General features: G+C 42.6%; 1 protein-coding gene across 3 annotated transcripts in view; it reads right to left on the bottom strand.

Moving 5' to 3' along the window:
* Positions 1-14,968, bottom strand: part of dmtf1 (cyclin D binding myb-like transcription factor 1) — a 54,111-nt gene that overhangs the window by 2,212 nt on the left and 36,931 nt on the right. For all 3 annotated transcript variants that reach the window (XR_009645897.1, XM_060842590.1, XM_060842591.1), the window contains exons 15-16: positions 6,298-6,693; positions 5,924-6,056 (exon numbers count right to left, since the gene is read on the bottom strand). Coding sequence is in view for 2 of the 3 variants with exons in the window: in XM_060842590.1 (XP_060698573.1) it covers positions 5,924-6,056; positions 6,298-6,693 (529 nt within the window). In the remaining variant the exon portion in view is untranslated. The remainder of the gene's footprint in view (positions 1-5,923; positions 6,057-6,297; positions 6,694-14,968) is intronic.

Raw genomic sequence — 14,968 nt, 5'->3', positions numbered from 1 at the left:
ACACACAGCCTATGGTTGAAGTTTACCCTGTATTACCAAGCTGGGCTTGTATATGATGCTGACATTGGGTGCACAAAATGGAGAGGTGTCCATTCTCCAGCACTGACATCTTTCACTTACTCGGTACCAGTAGTAAAAAATGGCTGCATGTTCATAAGCATAAGTATATCATGTTAACGTAACAAAATGTTTACAGCACAGGAAGAAGCCATTCAGCTCATGCTGGTTCTCTAAAAGCACCTCCGCTAGTTCTGCTCCTTGTCCTTTTTTTGCAGGTATGGAAATATTTTCCATTTGGGTGATCATCCAATTTCCTTGAATCTGCCTCCCTTATCTAGAGACAGTGCATTCCAGAACCTAAATCACTTGATATTTAAAAAATCCTTTTTCCTCATGTTACCTTTTAGTTCTTTGACCAATCACTTTTTAAATCTGTCTTCCCTGGTTTTTAATTCATCAGCCAACACAACCTATTCTTTTGATTTACAAAAATCCAACCTCGTGTATTTTGAACATTCAATCGAACGTCCTCTGGCAGTTCTGAGGAAAGGCCCCTCAATTTCTCTCCACAAATGCTGCCAGACCTGGTCAGCTTATCCAGCAATTTCCATTTCTGATCCTCTGGTAGGTAACAGTTCCAGCTCCCTAATCCATTATTGAACTTGAATCCCTCATCCCTGAAACTTTTCCTCCAAGCTATTTTTGCAACCTTTCTAATATTTACAAACTTCCTCTGTGTAATGTTCAGAACTAGACAAATACTCTTATCTAGGTCAGCCCAGTGATCTATAAAAATTCAACATAATTCTTTTGTTTCTGCCTCAGATCCTGAGCTTCCAATTGCTTTGCAGCTTCAACACACCACCTTGTTCCCTGGTCAACACTGCAGTCTCAGGCTTGCTGCAGTATTCTAGCGAAGCTCAGCCTCTCATTTTCTGCTTGGGAATTTTAGAACCTTCTGGACTCTGTACAGAGTTCAACAATTATAGGGCTTGACCTATCTTCTCCCACATCATTCTCCCATGTGATACTGGGGGTTGGGGTAAAGTGAGGACTGCAGATGCTGGAGATCAGAGTGGGGTGTTAGAAAAGCACAGCAGGGCAGGCAGCATCAGCGGAGCAGGAAAATCGGCGTTTTGGGCATAACCCTGATTCCTGAAGAGTTTTATCCCGATATGTCGATTCCCCTGCTCCTCGGATGCTGCCCGACCTGCTGTACTTTTCCAGCACCACACTCTCTACTTTCAACACGTGGTCAGCTATTATACACAACCAATTACCAAAAGAGAAAATGCTGGAAAATCTCAGCAAGTTTGGCAGCATCTGTAAGGAGAGAAAAGAGCTAATGTTTCAAGTCTAACTGACCCTTTGTCAAAGCTATATATAAAAAAGGGAGAAATAGGGAGGTGTTTATACGAGGCTGAGAGGTGAGTCCTGGCTCCAGAGGCAAAGGTAACAATAATGAGGTGATAATGACAGTGCATAGAGAGATTATAGGGAGATCAGGAGCTGTGAATGACCAAGGCTGAAGCCAGTGCTGTGTGACAAAATAAATGGGGCGGGATGGGTGAAGCAGAGACAAATGGAAAACAGGGAGAAGGGTAGCAAAGAGGAGAGGAAAAAGGTGATGAGAGAGTGGGGAATGAGAGAAAGACAATCAAGAAATAAGAGGTACAGAACAGTGAAAAAAAAGTAAACAAAAATAAATAAGATAAATGAAATAAAATTATGGAACAGAATGAAAATGGATCAAGATGGGATAATCATCTGAAGTTGTTAAATTCAATGTTGAGACCGGTAGCCTGTTCTGTATCTCTTATTTCTTGATTGTTTCTCTCGCTCTCCACTCTCATCACCCTTTTCCTCTCCTCTTCCCCCTTTGCTCCCCTTCTCCCCTGTTTTCCATTTTGCCTCAGCTTCACCCATCCCTTCCTCATGCCCCCCATATTTTGTCTCATAGCACTGGCTTCAGCCTTGGTCATTCACAGCTCCTAATCTCCCTATGCACTGTCATTATCACCTCTTTATTGCTACCTTTGCTTCTGGAGCCAGGACTCACCTTCTCTCAGCCTCATAAATACCTCCCTATTTCTCCCTTTTTTAATATAGCTTTGACAAACGGTCAGTTAGACTCGAAACGTTAGCTCTTTTCTCTCCTTACAGATGCTGCCAGACCTGCTGAGATTTTCCAGCATTTTCTCTTTTGGTTTCAGATTCCAGCATCCGCAGTAATTTGCTTTTATACACAACCCATTCTTAGCCACTTAGTCCCCATTAGCAACTATTCATTTCTCTCAGCTGACTGTATCCACTCCTTTGTCCGTTTAATCTCCACCTATTATTTACACTTTATTCTCTACCCTTTCCTTTGCATCAGAAAAGCAACTTCTTTCCTAGGTAGCATCAGTTACGAAAAAGGGTCACTGAAGCTGAAACATCAATTCTGCTTCTCTCCACAGATGCTGCCAGACCTGCTGAGATTTTCCAGCAATGTGTGTTTGATTTCCAGTGTCCACATTCTTTCACTTTTTTAAAAAATTCCCTCTTGGTTTTGTACTTTCTATAATCGTATATGCCTTTTCATTCATTTCTCAGGTTGTTCACGTGTACCTTTAAATATCAGTTTCTGTACCCTTTCAGAATTGAACTGTCTATATTATGCCTCCTCTTGTGGATCAGCTGTTGTCTTGAAGCCACAAGGCTCAGGGTTCAAGTCCCCCTCCATACTTGAGCACAAAATCAAGGCTAACTCTCCAGCGCAGTTTCTGACGGAATACCACATTGGTGATGTTTGTTGGATAAAATGATAATGTGAGGCCTCAGTCAATATCACCAGAATGTTTTTGATTGCAAAATATGTGCTATATTTCCTGCCTTCATTAGTTATAAAGTGGTTTGGGACTTGGAAGTTCTGAAAAGCACCACAGTATATAAATTAGTCTTTAATCTCTTCATTCTTCACATTTCTCTGTCTTAATTTTTTTCTGCAAGTATTTGTCCTTTCCACCAACCTGGCCTTCCAAAGATGCCTCCCTTCCACCATGGAGGAGTTGACCAAACAGTCTAATGTTGGATCTGCACACAGTCACTGGTGAGATGAGTGAGTGGGATCCTCAGGTTTTCCCATGGTCCTTCTGTTATTTGTATTTAGTCTCCACCTTGTCCGGTTGAAGATGGTCAAGGTAGCTAGCACTTTTATGAATGCTCCATCTCCAGTTTTATTTGGTTTGTGGCAAGAGATTCCCACGTGTTGCGGCAGAGATTATATTTTTTCAATGCAGCCTCGAGGACATTCTTGTGTTTTCTCTGCCCTCCCAGTAACTGCTTGCTGTGATGGAGTTGACAGCTTGTTTTAAGGGTCTTGCATCAGGCTTGTGGATGATGTAGCTATCACAATGTCCCTTACAGTAACCACAGCCTTGATGCTTGAGATGCTGGCCTATGCGGAATAAAGGTACCGAGTGTTGCCTTAGTCCTACAGCTGCTCTCCCAATAGAGAGAGATAACTGGTGGTGGTTTAACTTGTGGATCAAGTGAGGGGAGATATTGAGAAGAAGTGTCCTTCATGTAACCTCAACTGGTGCAGGAATTGGGCCCAAGTGTTGGCATTATTCTGCATCGCAGGTTGAGCATGGTGAAGAATTTCTGTGTGGAGCTATTTTCAGGAGGATGCTCCAAATCCCCCTGGTTTTAGAGAACTGAAAGCTTTTGAAAGTGGCCACGTACAAAAAGCTACTGTTGTTCCCCGCATTTTGTTCTGGACTTGTCTTGCTGCGAAGATCATGTCCACCATATCTTTTTATGGATGAAATTGCACTGCAACTGCAGGAGCAGCTGTAAAGGCAACCAAGGGGGTTATGCAAACAACCTGCCCTGTGGTAGACAGCAGGGAGACCCCCTCGCCCGGTCTCCACAATTAGTCTTTTCTCCTTTCTTCAACATGGTGGCAAGTAAGGTGTCTTGGAGAGGGTCCAAAAGGAGTTCACAAAATTGATCCCAGGAACCAAGAGCAGTTGAGGATTCAGAACCTATAATCGATGGAATTTAGAAGGATGAGGGGATTTCATTAAAACTTACAGAACATCGAAAGGACTGGACAGATCAGATGTGGAGATGTTTCCACTCGGAGGAGAGATGAGGACCTAAGGCCACAGCCTCAGAATGAAGGGTTGACCCTTTAGAACTGAGATGAGGAGGAATCTCTTCAGCCAGAGGGTGGTGAATCTGTGGAATTCATTGCTGCAGCAGGCTATGGAGGCCAGGTCATTGAGTGATTTAAGACAGAGGTAGGTAGATAGGCTTGTGATTAGTAAGGGGATCAAGGGTTCTGAAGAGAAGGCAGGAGAATGGGATTGAGAAACATGTCAGTCATGATCAAATGGCAAAGCAGATTTGATGGCCCCTAAATGTGCTGAAGAATCCACCATGTCATGACTGTCAGTGAGTTGCTGGATATCCAGCATCCTTTCTGCCCACCCTCTGTTCTTTCGATCGCTTTTTTGTTGGACCCTGGCCTTCTTTTATTTGTAGACTTGCTTTCTTTCATTCATGTTGAGGTGGTATTTCCTGTTTAGATTGTGATTTAGTAGCTCTGGGATCTTCTGGTCATTCTGATCAAACCATTCTTGATTTATCCAGTAGAGAAACTGAAAAGTCTCCTCATAAATTATGTTTATAATGGATTTTAGGGCAGACGAGGTTTTGAGGTCTTTGAGGCTTCCTTAAGCAATACCAAGTTAACCGAGGTATTACCTGAGTAGATCTTTCTTAACCAAGTCAATGAGTCTATCAACATTGAATTTCCTGTAACAGTACTTCTGATGTAGATGTTAGAGCAGCTAAGACAATGATTGGTCCAGCAATCAGCAGCTCTTGTCCTGGCCCTGATGGTCCATCATCTCTCAAGCCTCTCAGTCAAACAATGATGTATTCAACTCGGTGCCCCTGTCTGGATGAGGGTATTTGCATGGGCTCTTGTAATTTCTCTGATAAAATAGGGCAATTGTTAAGACTAGGCTCTGTTCTCATCTTTGTGAGGGGAATGGTATGGGTATTTCACTTCCCTATGCCTTCCTTGCCAATCTCATCTTTTGAGAGATTTGTGTCCCTCCCAACTCTGGCTTTGAAACCACCAAGGAGAATCAATTTGTCTCCCTTTGGGACACAGGAAAACAACTGGTCAAGTTTGGAGCCAAACTCCACTTTGGGGCACATACACTAAAGACTGGAGTAGGTTATTGGAATGGTTTTGAGAGGTTCATTATTCTACAAAGGAACTCAGTGAGACACTCAAAGCTTGTTTTATGACAAATCCATTTCCACTGCATATTTATTCTTCCTTTGATATCCTAATGACACCTTATTCTTTGAACTGAGTTCTCCTACCTGCTTGCCAGGTTTCACTCAGTGAACAGATATCAATATCATGAGCTGTGATAGCAGAGGATGTTCAAGCCTGTCACTGTTGGGGCCAATGTTCTCTCTAAGCTACACTGATTAGCTTGCAGACACGCTGATATCCGGTTCCAGAAGTCCATGCAGCAGCAGGAAATATTAGAAGGAAAGTAGGCTGGGCTTTCCATGAGGGTCCTGATGTTCCAGGGCCCAAATTTCCTTTTGAGGGGGTGAAAGATGACTGTGCATACAACCTTTTAATGTGGGTGAATGTTATGTATAAATTACCACACATCAAGTCTAAGTCATCAATAAACGTCAAGAAAAGCAGCCGCCCTGAAAGTGATCCCTGGCTGCTTTGGTTATAAATGAATGAAACTATTTAGAAAAAAAACACTGTTTTTAAAGTCACCATTTTCTCAGAAAAACAAACATTTATTGAATTTGTTTCTTTGTGGTTTTAATAATTGCAGATACATATTTAAAGAAATGGATTTGCATTTAACCGTACAAAAAATAAATCCCTTACCAGTCAGTGTTGTTAATGGCAAAACCGAGTCATTGTCAATATCATCTGCTGATTGAATAAACCCATGATCCGATGAAACAATAAGTGTTGTTTCTTCGTCAATGCCCGATTCAATAGTGGGAGAACCTAGAGCCTATTGAATAGAAACAGTTCCTGAGAATCATACAAAATACACCCGGAGGGTGCTTACATGTGAAAATATTTCACGTGATAATACAACATATGAATATTAATGCTGATTACTGAAATTCATCCTCTTTTGTGTCATATAGCATTTTCTATGATTATTCCTTTGAAAGATCTACAAATACACAATAATATTTTACATCTTCAATCTGTGCTTAATTTAGTGATGTGACTTTTACAGCTCTTACCTCAGTTACATAAGCACCACTGAGATCAGATTGCACTTCAACGTCCTGTCTGAGATCTGACTCATTAATATTTACATCTGAACCCATCACATCTTCACTATTATCAGAGTTTAGGTTTGATTGGGAAATTTCCGTTTCAGTAAGGTCTGTCTGAACTGTGCTTTGGTCTTCAGTTAACTTTGCCTCATCAATCTCACTGTAGGCATCAGTTTCAAGTGAGGTGGAATTAATCTGATTCTCTGTCAAATCTGTGTTGTCAATTGTGGAGTCGACAGTCAGTTCAGCTTGGGTTATCGAAGAAGTGATGTCATCAGTGGCAACGGCATGGATGATGACACTCGGCTGCGTCATTTGTACACTGACGTTTTCGTTCGTACCGGGAAGAAGAGCCTCAGGCTGCGAAGAGATGTCAGAGTTGTTTGGGTCAACAAAATATTTTTTCCAATAATATTTTTATCAAAGTAAAATATAAAAGTGCTTACACTTTGCTGTAAGTTTTTACAAAGTCACAGAGTGAAAATTGGAAGGTCTTTAAAACTACACATGGCGCTAGTTGGACTGTAGCTGGCATCCTGAGAACAGTTTTGGTCTCCTTAGCAAGGAAAAATATATTGGTTTTAGACGAAGTTTAGAGAACGTCCCACTAAGGTGATTCTGGTTATTGAGAAATTTTCTCCTGAGGGGTTGAATAGGTGGGCATATACTCACTGCAGTTTAAAAAGAATAAGAGAGACCTGTTACGAAGTTGAAGGCGTGTACTGTACCTTTAAGAGAGTCATAGAGATGTACAGCATGGAAACAGAGCCTTTGGTCCAACCCGTCCATGCTGACCAGATATCCCAACCCAATCTAGTCCCACCTGCCAGCACTTGGCCCATATCCCTCCAAGGAGAAAGTGAGCACTGCAGATGCTGGAGATCAGAGCTGAAAATGTGTTGCTGGAAAAGCGCAGCAGGTCAGGCAGCATCCAAGGAACAGGAAATTCGACATTTCAGGCATAAGCCCTTCATCAGGAACGAGGAAAGTGTGTCCATATCCCTCCAAACCATTCCTATTCATATACCCATCCAGATGCCTCTTAAATGTTGTAATTGTACCAGCCTCCATCACTTCCTCTGGCAGCTCATTCCATACATGTACCACCCTCTGTGTGTAAAACTTGCCCCGTAGGTCTCTTTTATATCTTTCCCCTCTCACCCTAAACCTATGCCCTCTAGTTCTGGACTCCTCCACCCCAGGGAAAAGACTTTGCCTATTAACCCTGTCTATGTTCCTCATGATTTTATAAATCCTTATAAAGGTCACCCCTCAGCCCCCGATGCTCCAGGGAAAACAGCCCCAGCCCATTCAGCCTCTCCCTATAGCTCAAATCCTCCAACCCTGGCAACATCCTTGTAAATCTTTTCTGAACCCTTTCAAGTTTCACAACATCTTTCCGATAGGAAGGAGACCAAAAACTGCACGCAATATTCCAACAGTGGCCTAACCAATGTCCTGTACAGCTGTAACATGACCTCCCAACTCCTGTACCAAATACTCTGGCCAATAAAAGAAAGCATCCCAAACGCCTTCATCACTATCCTATCTACCTGCACTCCAAGGTCTCTTTGTTCAGCAACACTCCCTAGAACCTTACCATTAAGTGTATAAAACCTGCTAAAATTCGCTTTCCCAAAACACAGCACCTCGCATTAATTGGAATTAAACTCCATCTGCCACTTCCTGGCCCATTGGCCCATTTGATCAAGATCCTGTTGTAATCTGAGATAACCTTCTTTGCTGTCCACTGCACCTCCAATTTTGGTGTTATCTGCAAACTTAATAACTGTACCTCTTATGCTCGCATCCAAATCATTTATGTAAATGATAAAAAGTAGAGGTCCCAGCACCAATCCTTGTGACATTCCACTGGTCACAGGCCTCCAGTCTGAAAAACAACCCTCTACTACCACCCTCTGTCTTCTTCCTTTCAGCCAGTTCTGTATCCAAATGGCTGGTTTTCCTTGTATTCTGTGAGATCTAACCTTGCTAACCAGTCTCCCATGGGGAACCTTGTTGAATGCTTTACTGAAGCCCATATAGATCACATCTACCACTCTGCCCTCAATCCTATTTGTTACTTCTTCAAAAAACTCAATCAAGTTTTGTGAGACACGATTTTCCACACACAAAGCCATGTTGACTATCCCTAATCAGTCCCTGCCTTTCCAAATACATGTAGATCCTCTCCCTCAGGATTCCCTCCAACAATTTGCCCACCACCGACGTCAGGCTCACTGGTCGATAGTTCCCTGGCTTGTCCTTACCACACTTCTTACATAGTGGCACCACGTTGGCTAAATTCCAGTCTTCCGGCACCTCACCTGTGACTATCGATGACACAAATATCTCAGCAAGAGATCCAGCAATCACCTCTCTAGCTTCCCACAGAGTTCTAGGGTACACCTTATCAGTTCCTGGGGATTTATCCACCTTTACACGTTTCAAGACATCCAGCACTTCCTCCTCTATAATATGGATATTTTGCAAGGTGTCACCATCTATTTTGCTACTTTCTATATCTTCCATATCCTTTCCCACAGTAAATACTGATGCAAAATACTCGTTTAGTATCTCCCCCATTTTCTGCAGCTCCACACAAAGGCCGCCTTGCTGATCTTTGAGGGGCCCTATTCTCTCCCTAGTTATCCTTTTGCCTTTAATGTATTTATAAAAACCCTTTAGATTCTCCCTAATTTTCTGTTTTGCAGAGCTTGCAGACACGTCATGTGACTGACTAGCAGTCTCAGAGTGTACTGGAAAAATGAAAATATGTAGCATTTGGCAGTGAAACAAACACCTGACTTTTGGTTCCTATGTTTTCACAACAAGAATCCCTACTATATGGAATCAGGCCATTAGGCCCAACAAGTCCACACCAACTCTCCAAAGACCCATACCCCACCCAGACCCATTCCCCAATATTTACCCCTGACTCATGCATCTAACCTATACATCCCTGAACACTATCAACAATTTAGCACGGGCAATTCTCCAAACCTGCACATCTTTGGACTGAGAGGGAAAACCGGAGCACCTGGCGGAAACCCACACAGGCACGGGGAGAACGTGCAAACTCTACACACACTGTCGCCCGAGGCGGGAATTGAACCTGTGAGGCAGCAGTGCTAACTGCTGAGCCACTGTGCTGCTCCATTCCAACAACTCAAATGTAACCAGTTTAATTTATGCCTCAGGATACTAAAACCCAATTGAATCGGAATTTTACTGTTTTGACAACATCAAACCAATGAGATGATTTGATGTTTGAGATTTATAAAAACAGGTATTTTGAGAGTTAGCCAGAGTGACCAACTGCCATCGTTAGAGTAAAGGCCGGCCAAACACTCTCTATCAAAGGTACCTTTTTCATATGAAACATCTTTGCAGCAAAAGACTGAAGATGACCCAGGGATATGCACAGCCGGAGGAAGGGGAGACAACCGCCGCTGCCTGGTTTTGAAACTTAAGTTGATGCAATTTTAATTGAAACTTTTATTGGATTAGTATATTATTATCAAGTGAGAGGTAGATAACAAGCATTGAAGAGGAAGGTGGTTTAGAGTTGTAAATTGTTGTTTAATGTTCACTTTTAGAATTAAAGAACAAATTGATATTTTTCCTTTAAATAGTGGAAGTTGGGAATTCTCTGTCATTCATACTTTAACAGATTACAAGGCGAGGTGAGCTTTTCTGGGTGTTTGGTTCAATTAGCAGAGGGGTTCACTTCTGTGTTGTAACAGACCTTATTGAAAACGAGAGATGGGCAAGACAGGGTAGATGCAGAAATGTTATCTGTCCTTGTGCAAAATTCTAGAATCAGAGTATAATTTCAGCAAGGCAAGGGATTTCACATTAAAGACAGACAGGAGGAGCAATTCCTTCTTTCAGAAAGTAGTGAATCTGTAGAATTCCTCACCACAGAAGGTTGGTAGAAGCATATTCAAAGTTGATTCTGACAGAATTTTAATCAGTAAGGGAATCAAGGGGTAGGGGGTTAATGGCAGGAAAGGAGTCTTACTGAATGAGAGAGTAGACCTGAAGGGCCGAATGACATACTTCCGCTCCTATAGCTTCTGCTCTTGTCAATAATACATTTAACACTACAGGGGTTCTTAGTTACTGGAATATTACTTAAAGGAAACAATAAAATATTATTATTCCAAGGCTGTTATTTGCCAAGAATTTCAGAGTTGGAAGAATTTGCTGGAGAGGCAATGGCCTAGTGGTATTATCATTGGACTGTTAATCCAGAGAGCCAGGTAATGTTCTGGGAACCCAGGTTCCAATCCTGCCACAACAGATGGTGGAATTTGAGTTCAATGAATGTCTAGAATTAAGAGTCTAATTGTGACCATGAATCCTTTGTTGATTGTTGGGAAAAGCCCATCTGGTTCACTGAAGTCCCTTTTTCATGGTGAGTGGTAGGGCCTGAACGGATTTTGGAGTTTAGTCACACTGTTGTCTGAAAGTGGAGTCACAGGTAGACAGGGCAATGAAGGCGGTTTTTGGCACACTGGCCTTCATTAGTCAGGGAACTGAGTAGAGAAGTTGGGAAGTTATGTTGCAGTTGTACAGGACATTGGTGAGGCTGCACTGCAAGTAGTGTGTTCAATTTTGTCACTTTGCTATAGGAAGGATTTTATTAAACTGGAAAGAGTGCAGAAGAAATTTACAAGGATATTGCCAGGACTTAAGAGGTTGGACATGTCCGGACTTTTTTCTTTGGAATATAGGAGACTGAGGGGGGGATCTTATAGAAATGTCTTTGTGGCTATCCCTTGAGGTCAAGGATGATGGTCTTGGTTCTGTTGACCTATTTATGGACTCTCAGGTGGTTTATGAGACCAATCTTGGCTTTGAACGTTCTTCCGGATTCAGGACAACTAGTTCCAGATGGCAGATTAGACTTTGGATGTTGATGCCTCGGTTTCTATTATCTTCTCTTTTCTTTAGTTCTGCACATCTGTTGGCTTTGAAAGTTACTGTTCCTTCTCGGATGATGGTTTGCCAGTGTTTCCTGTCCTTGGCATTGGTTTCCTAATTGTTGATGTTGATGTTAGTTATATTCATATTGGCTTTTAAAATGTCTTAGAATCTCTTCTGTTGTTCGCCTCTTTTGCACTTGCCTTCTTTAAGCTGGGAGTAGAAGAATTGTTTCGGCAGACATTAGTCTTTCATCCGAACAACATGACCATTCTATCTTAGTTGGTTCTTATTGACGTAGGCTTCAACGTTTGTTGTTTTTGCTTCATTCAGCACGCTGTCGTTGGTTCTTCTACATTCCCACCTGATATTCAAGATGTTTCGAAGGCAGCGTTGGTGGAACTTTTCAAGCACCTTCAGATGTTGTCGGTCTGTTGTCCAAGTTTCTGATGCATGCAGGAGCGCTGGGATCACCACTGCTTTGTACACTAACATTTTGGTATCTGTCCGAATGTCACAATCATGAAAGGCTCTTATTTGGAGATGTCCAAAAGCTGTTCCAGCACAGTTTAGATGATGGTGGATCTCATCATTAAGGTTGACATTGGAGGAGAGGTGACTTCCAAGATATGAAAAGTGGTCCATGTTTTCCAGTGTTGTCTTGCCGAGTTGAATTGATGGTTCTACCCGATTTGTCTCAGTCGGTGAAGTTGATAGATGATCTGAGTCTTCTTGGAATTGACGGTAAGTCCAAGTTTCGTGTGTGCACGGCTGAAGGCAGTCAGAATCTGTTGTTTTTCTGAGAGAGCTGCAACAGTGTTGTCGTTTGCATAATGGAACTTGAGCGAACGCATAGATGTCTTGTTTTTGGACTTGAGACAGGCAAGATTGAAAAGTCTGTGATCTGTTCTGTAGACAATTTCGATTCCTGGGGATAGGTTGTCCTTGGTGATGTGGATGTTTGTCGCAGTAAAGATGGTGAATAAAGTTGAGGCAATCACGCATCCCTGTTTTACTCCTGATCAGACTTGAAAAGGCTCACTGTTACGGTTGTTGACCATAACTGACAAGCATGCCATTGTGGAGGAATCTCGGGATTCAAAAAGTACATAGGTAGATAGGACATCCCATAGGAGCTCCCTTGAAACCGAGTCAAAGGCTTTGGCGAGGTCAATGAATACCATATACAAAGGTTGAAGTTGTTCATATTTTTCTTGTAGTTGTTGCATAGTGAAGATCATGTCAATTGTTCCACGTGATGATCTAAAACTGGCTCGAGTCTCCAGAAGGATCTTTTCGGCTAAAGGTTTACTCATGACGCGGGTGAGGATCTTTCCTGCTGTTTCTTACAGGGAAATTCCACGGTCGTTTCCCCATTCAGATCGATCGCCTTTCCTTTTGTAGATGGTAATGATTGCTGAATCTCTGGTACATCTTCATTTAGCCAGATCTTGATGAGAAGTTGATGCATTTGGTAATGAAGCTGGTTACCTCAAATTTTGTAGACATCAGCTGGTATTCCATCATATCCAGCAGCCTTGTTATTTTTCAAGGTTTTGATGGTTTCCTTAACTTCTTCAAGTGTTGGTATTTTGCTTAGGGAGTCGTCAATGGGCTGTTTTGGAACGTTGTTGATCACATTCCTGTCAAATGGGACAGAGTGATTTAGAAGATCTTCAAAGTGCTCCCTCCATCTAGAATTGATGTCAGCATTGCTCTTCAAGATGGCTGGACCATCTTTGCTTTGGAGGGGGCTTGACCTTGAATGAATGGGCCAAAAATAGCTTTCATTGTGTTGAAGCAGCTTCAAGTGTCATTGGCGTCTGCTAGTTGTTAGATTTCCTGAACTTTCTTCCTCCACCGTTGGTTTTTCAGGTTTTGGATGCTTTTCGGGACTGCAGCCTTACATTCCTGATAGCGTTTCCTTTTGGTAACTGATTGGTGGTCATTTTGTAAGGTGATCAAAGCTTTTCTCTTTTTGTCGATAAGTTGTTGCAGAAGTTTGTTATCATCAAACCAATTTTAATGGGTTTTCGTCTGAAACCCAACTGTTTCTTTGCAGGGGGTGAGGATAGCATTCTTTTTCTGATTCCAGCATTCTTCTACGGACGATGGGATTTGTTGAGGCAGTTGTTCTTGAAGGTTTTGTTGGAACTTCTGTACATGGCTGATGTCTTGGAGGATGTCACCATTGAATTTCTTGATAGTGTTCCGATTTTGGTGTTTCCCTTTAGGCCAGATCTTCATTCTCATGGTGGACGAGATGAGTCCCTGGTGTGCCCAGCTCATCAGCACCAGTAACAGCTCTTGTTATCAGTACATCTTGTTGGTCCCGAGATTGTTCGATGATGTAGTCAATGAAGTGCCGGTGTTTGAAGTGTTTGCCACCAGGAGATTTTGTGTGTGTTGTTCTGGCAAAATAGGGCATTTGTAATCACCAGATTGTGTTCAACACATTTGGTGAGGAGAAGCATTCCATTGGCGTTGACCTTGTCAACTCCTTCCTTGCCTATTATTCTAGTCCAGAGCCTATGATCTTTCCCAACTCTGTCACTGAAGTCACCCAAGAGAACCATCTTGTCATTGTTGGGAACAAAGGAAAGGTCATCGCCAAGCTGGGTGTAGAAGTTCTCCGTTACTTTGTCTTTAGCATCCAGAGTTGGAGCAAAGGCACTTATGATGGTGGCACGTTGGTTCTTGACGAGCTGGATTCGCAAAGTCATGAAACATTCGCTGATTCCCAGTGGTTGCTCTGTCAGCTTCTGAAGGAGGCTGTTTTGGATGGCAAAACATACTCCATGGATCCTTGGTTGTCCAGGATCAAATCCTCTTCAGAAAAAGGTGTATTGACCTTGCTCTACCTGTTCTTCTCCAGCTTTGCCAGTGTCAGTCACAGCTACATTTTTGGAGTTGCAGGGCAATGTAGGCAGTTCTCCCTCTGGCCATTCAGGGTTTGGGTTGTCCATCAGAGTTCATATATTGCAGGTTCAAAATTCCATAGTTTCACTTTTCGATATTTTTCAATCGCATAATGGTGATCCCTCTGGATGCGGCTTTCCAGGCAGTTTTGGATGAAGCAGACTATTTTTAGGGCACCTTTTCTAGACCCTTCCAGTTCAGAGTGGGCAGAATGTTTCTAAACAGGGCTGCTCAGACGTGAAAACGGCTACCAAACAGCCTTCCTTTTTCTGTCCAACAGCTGGGTGACTGAATCAAAGTATTCACTACTTTCATGCTGGTTCTTAACTAGGAGCTTTCAGCCATCACATTGCCCTCTCCCGTCATCCTTCCGTAATCGCCGAAAGATTTGAAGTGGCTCACAGAGTGAAGATGCCTGTCAGTGTACTGGTTTAACGTGAACTTGATGTTGCACTCCAAGAAGCACATGGTATTTCACAAAGCAACCAACTGATTCCATTGGCATGGAGACCATGACAATTGGACCTGATGGATTTGTTGCAGCCTTCATCTGCCTTCACAGCTGTTGAGTTTGAAGTAACTTCCTCCTCTTATTCCATCGTGGAAGGCTTGGTTGGATTGTTCTTTGTTTGGGTCCTCACCCTTGACCTTACCATCATGGGTGACCCTACCAGGAGCATAGCTCCAGATGGCATTGCACAAGAGATCTCAGGACCACACAAGCTTCTCCACCACGACAAGGTGACAATCCACAGAGTGACAAGTATATAAGATCATGAGAAGCATG

Source organism: Hemiscyllium ocellatum, chromosome 23 (genome assembly GCF_020745735.1).
Source record: "Hemiscyllium ocellatum isolate sHemOce1 chromosome 23, sHemOce1.pat.X.cur, whole genome shotgun sequence".
NCBI classification, from domain to species: Eukaryota; Metazoa; Chordata; class Chondrichthyes; order Orectolobiformes; family Hemiscylliidae; genus Hemiscyllium; species Hemiscyllium ocellatum.
Note: the sequence above shows the minus strand (reverse complement) of the source record. Positions and strands in the feature narration are given on the sequence as shown.